At 30.5% G+C, this 8,655-nt stretch overlaps 1 protein-coding gene across 2 annotated transcripts in view; it reads left to right on the forward strand.

The window, feature by feature from the left end:
• The window catches only part of LOC107634833 (protein LIGHT-DEPENDENT SHORT HYPOCOTYLS 10-like), a 3,672-nt gene continuing 2,759 nt past the window's right edge, over positions 7,743-8,655 (forward strand). The window contains exons 1-2 of one of the 2 annotated variants that reach the window (XM_021120067.1): positions 7,743-8,458; positions 8,603-8,638. In XM_021120067.1, coding sequence (XP_020975726.1) covers positions 7,907-8,410 — 504 coding nt within the window. In that variant the 5' untranslated portion in view covers positions 7,743-7,906 and the 3' untranslated portion in view covers positions 8,411-8,458; positions 8,603-8,638. Of the gene's footprint in view, positions 8,459-8,602; positions 8,639-8,655 lie in introns of those variants that run through there. The other variant, XM_016338249.2, reaches the window with a different exon arrangement.

Consider the following 8,655-nt stretch of genomic DNA (forward strand, 5'->3'; position numbering starts at 1 on the left):
AAAAAATTATAATAATATTCTGACGTAAGTACCTTTTAAATAGGAATATAATAGAGAAATTTGTTCGGTGAAAATAAGAATTTGGTGAAATATAAAAATTCTTATTAAATTTATAGAAAATATATATTACACATGATAATTTTTTTTTTAACTTTTACTCTTATAAAATGAATCATTTTTATTATTTTTAACCTTCATTTAAAAATACTTTTCACCATGTATTATTCATATAATAATGCTTTAGCAACTTTAATAAATATTGGTTGCCATGGCACGTCTTAATGTCAATCTCAATCTCATCGACGAGCTCTATCATTCAACCTAAAAATATTTATAATATCCATATAATTTAACTGTTGCTGATCTATCTGAATATGCTGAAAGTGTCAAAACACAAGGCATAGCTGAGACAAACGCAGCTTACATAGAAACAGAATAAAAATGGTCCACATAAATTCAAAGGGCGCACTCATGCATCATAAATCCCAGAGACCCAGACTTCACGCTTTCCACTCCAAAACAACAACGTAACGTCAAAACACATACATTTGCATCACTAATTCATAACTAACTATAGTTTGGATTGTTACATCAACAACACAGTCCCAACACTTGTTTAAGCGGATCGACTAACCAAGTTAATTTGTATAAACGTAAATAAATAAAAAAACACCAATACTATCCGAATCAAACTAACTGACTCATAATAAACATTCTCACGGGTTAATGCTTCATTAGCATTAATTAATTTGGTTTCTTTTGCAGAGAATATTGGAGATGCATGTATGAGATCAAATTTTTGATATGGCGGACCCCGCCAGAACTCTCATGTACGTAATTGATGAAAGCCAGTATTCATGTCGATTATTATGCGGATGCTATTGTTTGTTTTGGAGCATCAATGTGGTTGCGTATTACAGGGCCTAATTGCACTTAATAGTATTTTCTTTTGTTTATTTGGATTAAAGGAAGATTAATGTTATGTGTTCAGATAGAAGCATTCGTTAATGCCACACAAGATAAATTTTAGAAGGGAAAGTACGAGGAGCCAATGGAATTGTACAATAAGGTAGCGTTTGTTTTGAGGTACTGAGACAGAGACTGAGAAACTGAGACTCAGTATCGTGTTTGTTAGTTTAGAGACTGGTACTAAAATTTCTGTCTCTGTCTCTAAAATTTCAGTATTTTAGTACCTCCAAAAAGTAGGGACACAGGGGACTGGAATTTTTAGAGATGGAGACTGAAACTTTAATAACATTTTATACCTAAAATACTTTCATTTCAATTAATTAATTCCAATTTTACCCTTTGTGCAAATTAAATTAGAGTTTCATTCTTGTTTCAATTCATGTCTCCCATTTTGCACCAAACAAAATACTGAGATTTATTTCAATCCCTGTCTCTTAGTCTCTGTCTCTCAGTCTCAGTCTTTCCATCTTTGTCTCTCCATCAAACGCTACCTAAAGGATTAAGGAGTATTAGAGATATAACCATTAGTATTATCTTTTGACATCAGTTGACATGGTATTAGAGCTCTGGATCCGAAAGGTCAAGAGCTCAATCCTTGCTGAACCCCAAAATCAGTTTAAGTTTTTGGGAAGATGTTTATTATCCCTAGTACTCGAATGGTTATTTTAAATAGTATGGAGAATGTTCATTTTGTAACTCAATAATAGTCCATTGTACACATTGTACAAATAGTACATTGACTCTCTAGTAGGACTCATTTTAGAAATATTAATTAAAAAAAAGGTTAAATTTTACCAAACTTTAAGCGAGGTAAATGCAATTTTACCCATACTTTAATCTACGTACGAATTCTTAGATAGATATATACTTGAAGTGATTAATGATAACTGAAAAGTTTTACAGTTTGGTTCCTTTATTTCTTCATTGGAAAGTACAATTATTCGAGAGGGAGGATGAGAATAAGATGAGCAATATAAATGATTTGAGGTAGCAATAAAACTTAGATTCAAGTTTCAACTAACAAGCACTGTAATGTGAGTTAAAGGCATCTCTACGGAGTCATGGACCATGTCCATCACACAATTTAGTAATTTGCGCCAATCTTTCTTTCGAAATAACGTCTTGTTTCCTATTTATTTTCGGTAACAATGTGTCACGTTTCCTTTTATTCTTTGATTTGGTGATAAGCATAAAGAAGGAATTACTTTTATTCTATTCTTTTGTTGCAACATGAAATTATTGTCCAATCAATCAAGACTTTTATATTAGAAGAAAATTTAAAAGTTAATTGTTTTTACTATTTCAATCTTTTTTCTTTTTGATCCTTATTATTAATAGAGAAAAATTCAAAGATGAGTAGAATTTATTGTTTTTGACAAATATTAGTTATTAACTCAATTTTTTTAGTCTGATAAATATTTTTAAAATTAGACTGAAATATCAAATAAAAAAGAGGACTGCAAGAAATGAATAGTGTGTTTTTGTACAATTATTTGAAACATCGCATTGAAAAAATACAGAAAAATTTTTTAGAATGAAAAAAAAGGATTGAAGAGATTATAAACATGTGCTTTCAAAACTACAAAAATGATTAAATGCAGATCTCTTTTATTGTTAATAACAATATCAAAAATAACAAAAAATATCTATTATTATTGGTTTGTTTTGTTTGATTTATTTTTATTGTTGTCTTTTTTATTCTACTTTATGTGTTGAGCTTCTTTTTTTTTTAAATAATTTAACAATATTATTAAACAAAAAATAAATTATACTGATCCTATAAGATCTCTCTTGTTAATAACCATGGAGTTAGGCACGTGATATAATAATTAAGGGTGCATTTGTCAAATCATGCTAGGACCTGTACTCTCAAATCTGACACGTTAGAGCTGAAAATTGGTTAACATTGTATCAGAGGTATCTGGGAGGCATCCTAATTTTTTTTACCTATTTAAGCTAACTTTGGAAAGAAAGGCATACATCGTACAAAAAGAGATATTGCCATCTGATGAGAAACCACCAATTATAGCTGAAGCTGACCCTGACCATGATTTTTTTTTTTCTTCTTCATTATTTTGCAGTTTCCCAAGCAGTAAGGCTTTGTTTGGATATAGGAAAAAAAATAGAAAAAAAAAAATAAGAGAAAAAAAAATGAGAGGAAAAAAAATAGAAAGAAAAGTAGAATTATTTGTGTGTTGTTTGGATGAAGAGAAAATAAATAGAAAGAAAATAGGAAAAAAATTTTTTTTGTTTGGATGAGAAGAAGTATTGTAAATACACTAAAAATAACATTTTTCTTCTTGTTTTCTTGCTTCTAATGGAGAGAAAAAAATTTTTGTGGGACCCACACTAAAATTTTCTTTCCTTTCCCATTTTCTTTGATATCCAAACAAAAAAAAATAAAAATTTCTACTCATTTTTCTTTCATCACTTTTCTTTCCTCTTATTTTTCCTTAAACCAATCATAGTGTAAGTTTTTCAAGTTTAGGCTGAAAAATTAGTTTTGTTATTACATGAATCAACCACAATTTCGCATTCTGCGGACAAAAAAAAAACTCTTTACTATAATTTCTCTTGCACTCCAGTGAAATTGAAAGGGAAATTAGTATATCACGGGAATGGATTCTTTTCATTTTTTTTAACAATTGAGGGAATAAAGTATGATCTCTCACCATTAATTTTATAAGTGGAACCAAGAATAAATATAAAAGAGAGTAATAGAGGGTTAAAAATCACACTTTACACTCTCAATTTTTTTAACAATTAAAAAAATTCATTCCCAGTATATCACATATTCATGTGCAATTTTGCTGTCGATAAATACATAATTATGCTATATATTACGTGTATGTAAAAGCAATTTCAATAAGATATTTTTTTATATCAATCTAATTTTTATAGAATTGATTTAAAATTAAAATGTACATTAAATACAATATTTAAAATGATACTGATAGTAGTATTAGTAAAAAGATATTGTATTATTATTAAATTTAATAATAATACTGTCATTTGTCTATATCCAATTATCCATTAAACTCGTTAAATAAACATTATAACTTTGTTATATAACGTTATTAAATTAAAATAAAACCAAGTATTAGAGCAACAAATTTCACATTAAATTTTAAATCAATTTTTATAATATATGATCTTACAAATACTTATTATGTGGTATTGTGTAAAATCCAAAATAAAATAAAATTAAAATCAACCATTAAAAATGCTCTAAGTATTTTGTGTGGACAATGCATGTGAAATTGCTTTCTTTTTTTAATTTCACAATCTGAGCTGCGAAATTAGGAAATAATACACAATAATATAATCCTTCTTCTTCTTTTATGTTTTTAACTAAACCAGAAAATAATGGTTGGATTTAAATAAAAAACCCTGTCCATAAATTCTAAATTTCAAAATAATTTACGAGTTATTAGGTGAGCTAATTCTTTTGCGTTTAAGATAATGAAGTGTAACTATAATGAATTATTGGGAGCGAGTTGGCATAACCTTTATTTTAAGGATACATCATAATTCACCCTAATAAAAAAGTTAATTAGTTAATTAAAATCTTTATATTTTTTTCTCCCATTTGTTAAATCATATTGTTACTCGAGTGATGTAATTTTGGTGATCAATGAGGCAAAGTGGATTATGATCTGGAAAAAGTCGAGAAAGGCTATCGAAAAAGAATTCAAAGACAAAGTTTGATTTATAGAATTGGACGCGAACAGTTATTTGACAAAAACTATTGAACTAATAATGTGTCGCTAAATGATTGGATCTATTTGGTCTATAAATTGATGGAATATAAATGAGTAAAAGGTTGGAAATTCTCTTCAAAAACACACTTTTACATTCGAGTGACTTTTTTAGATTTTATTTTGAGTGAGGAATTTTTTTTTTTTACTTTATTATATTTTTCATTTTATTTGAAACTTCAAAATTTTATAAAAATTCTTTTCATTTGATGTTCATGACACTTTGAAATTCTGAAAAGTATTTTTTATGTTAAGTTTATTTAAGTAAAGTCAGTTTATTTAATTTGTTTATCTTTGCAGAATTTTTTTTTTCTTTATCATTGGTAAAATAAAGATTTTGAAGCACATAAAACTAGTATTCGTAAAAAAAAAAGGTCTACTACATATACAAGTCTTTTTGACTTACAAGTTTTATAAGTTGGCACAAGTTCAACAAACACACGCATTACACTCCCATCTTCAAGAGTAAATAAATGCACGGTTATTCAACCACTTCCTATTTCCAAAGTGCGCTACTCACCATGTATTATGAACGACTCTTCTTCTTCTTCCTCCATGAAAAATGAGTTTCTTGTCAAATTTGAAGATAATAGAACTTCAGAAATACACCCAAACGATTACAGAAATACACCCAAACGGTTACAGGAACTCACCCAAACGATTATAGAAATACACCCAAAGGATTACAAAACTACACCCAAAAGATTTAAGAAATACACCCAAAATTCGTTGAAGTACACCTTATGCATAATTCAGAATTCTTTCTCTTTCTCCTCCTCATCTTCTGCTGCTTCTTCTTCTTCAAAAACAATTTCAGAGCTTGATGTCAAAAAACAATAGAAATCGAGAATAACGAAGAAAGAAAATAGAGAGAAAAGCATGTAAATGAAGAAGGAGAAAGAAAAAGCAAGAAACGAAAAAAAAGAAGAAGAAGAGGAAGAGGAAGAAGAACGTGCAGCAAGATGAAGAAGAAGGTGCAGTAAAAACGTGCAGTAACGATTCAAAGCGCTTTAATATAAATGACTTGTAAAGACTTGTATAAAAAAACGCTTGTACGTGGAGAATTATTCAAAAAAAAAAAAAGATTTTGCTCTTAAATATTAAATTTCAAACCACTTGAATTATTTGCCATTGTTAAAGTCATCACTATTTTTTATTACTTAAAATTTGCATAACACATACAGAGCATAAAAAGACCAATATTGTTTTATTAATCTGTTAAACATATTATTAGACACATTTATTTGGAGAATATATGCCTAACACACATACCTTTGCTCCCCAGAAATCATTCTCAGTAGTGTGTAACCAACTTGATTAGTAGTGGACTATATTATACTTATTAATGCTATATTAAAAGAATTCCTACATCAATCAAGACTTGAATATAAGCACCAAGTTGCAGAATAATAATGAGTAATTAAGCTAATTAATTCTATTGGTTCCCAGTATCGTAAACTATACAAAATTATGAAAAAGAAGGTTCCTATGCAAACCATTACAAAGTTCATAATGTCTATTGCGAAAAGTAACGGCCCTTTAATTGTGTTATGATAAAGACTTACATATGTGAAATTAATAATAAAAAGTTATTAGATAATAATATAATTAAACATATTAAATTATATATCTTATTATTTTTAACTACTAATATTACATGAAGATAATTGTATATAAGTTTTTATCTTATTTTATTGATTATTCTTAATATCTCAATCCATATATAACAGAGCATATATATGTCATTCCGAATCTCAAACATAAAAATAATAATAAATAAAGGCAAAATTATACAATTATAGTATACGCTAATGCGTATGTATATTATAAGTGTGCGTGATCGAACGGTATTTCTCCGATTCAAATAATTGTTCATTTATTTCAAATTATTATCATATGTAAATGATTGTTTATATAGAAACAAATAAGTTAATTTTTTCCCTCTAAATTTACCTCAATTCAATAGTATATATAAGGAGATTATTAAGTCATGCGTATATATATATCCCTGCAAGCTTGAGCTTGTTCAATGATGCTATGGCCAGTGATTCTCAGATGATAAAGTTGGCACTAAAGGATCACAACATGGTCTTTGAGGGATTGGAAACAATTGTAGATGTTGGTGGTGGAAATGGAACCACAGCTCAAATTATCAGTGAGAAATTTCCAGCACTCAAATGTATAGTATTTGATCTTCCACAGGTTGTGAAAAATTTGAAGGGATGCAACAATTTGAGCACATTTATTTAAAAGAAGAAAATATAGCATATTAGCACATGTATATATAACATGTACGTGTAACATGAATATGATAAAAGATGAAAAAATTTAGAAGACTATTATTTTTATTAAAATTTAGCCAATATTTAATTAACAATAATAATAACAAAGTCTTATCTCACTAAGTGAGATCAGTTACATAAATCAAACGACGCCATTGTACTCTGTCATGTATCATGTCTACAAAGAAATCGTTTACATGTAGATCTCGTTTGACCACCTCATGGATGATCTTCTTTGATCTTCCTCTTCCTTTCGCCCTTTGTCCATCTTCCATCTCATCCACCATCTTGACTGGATGTTTTATCGGTCTTCTTCTCACATGTCCAAACCACCTGAGACGCGATTCAACCATCTTTTCCACAATGGGTGCTACTCCAACTCTCTCCCTTATATCTTCATTCTTTATTTTATCCAATCGCATATGATCACTCATTCATCTCAACATCTTCATTTCTGCCACACTCAACTTATGTTCGTGCTCCCTTTTAGTCGCCCAACACTCCGTACCATAAAGTATAGCCGGTCTTATAGCGGTACGATAGAATTTACCTAATTTTAAAAGTAATCTCATAAAAAAAATAAATAATTTCAGGTAATCTCGTATTATTAAAAATATTAATAATAACTAATTAATAGATATAAATCATAAAATTTACTAAAGATAATGGCATAAACATAGTTGCTTAGAAGGAAGAAAATGTAATTAAGAGCGTTATAGAGTAGTGATAATTAGTAATTAGAAGTTGGAAGAGAAGAAAGGGAGCAATGCAAGAAGGGACCCATGCGATGTCTTGTCAGAAGAGAGGGGAAGTTATATCCATCATCACATCATGTTTCTACGAAACACAGCACATTTGTAATTTCTAATAACCACTACATACATACATACAGTAGCCATGTCGTCCTCCACTGAACAGCCCCAGCCGCTGAGCCGCTACGAGTCTCAGAAGCGGCGAGACTGGAACACGTTCGGCCAATACCTGAAGAACCAGTCACCTCCTGTCTCACTCTCTCACTGCAACTACAACCACGTTCTCGACTTCCTCCGCTACCTCGACCAGTTCGGCAAAACCAAAGTTCACCTACACGCTTGCATCTTCTTCGGCCATCCCTCTCCTCCCGCTCCTTGCGCCTGCCCCCTCCGCCAGGCTTGGGGCAGCCTCGACGCCCTCATCGGACGCCTCCGCGCCGCCTACGAGGAGCACGGCGGATCCCCCGACACCAACCCCTTCGGAGGCGGACCCATCCGCCTCTACCTGCGTGAGGTCAAGGACTGCCAATCCAAGGCCAGAGGGATTCCTTACAACAAGAAGAAGAAGAAAAAGCAGCACCACCAACTTCGCCTTAAGGCCACCGCTCCTACTATTGCAAAACTACCTTTCAAGGAATTCACTTCTTGAATCTTCTCCATCTTCCATGGTAAATTTCTCTTTTATCTTTTATCAATGGTGAAAATTTACTGACTTCACGTAAAGTTGATATATAAGAGCCGTTAGATGAAAATTTAGTCAAATCAGTCAAATTATCTAACGACTCTCAGGTATTAACTTCACTTGAAGTCGACTACACCTGAATTTCCACCTTTATCAATACCTCTTGTTAATTGTTGCCTTATCATAAGTCCAAACAAAAAATTAGTTATTAA

Source organism: Arachis ipaensis, chromosome B03, assembly GCF_000816755.2.
Source record: "Arachis ipaensis cultivar K30076 chromosome B03, Araip1.1, whole genome shotgun sequence".
Taxonomy (NCBI): Eukaryota; Viridiplantae; Streptophyta; class Magnoliopsida; order Fabales; family Fabaceae; genus Arachis; species Arachis ipaensis.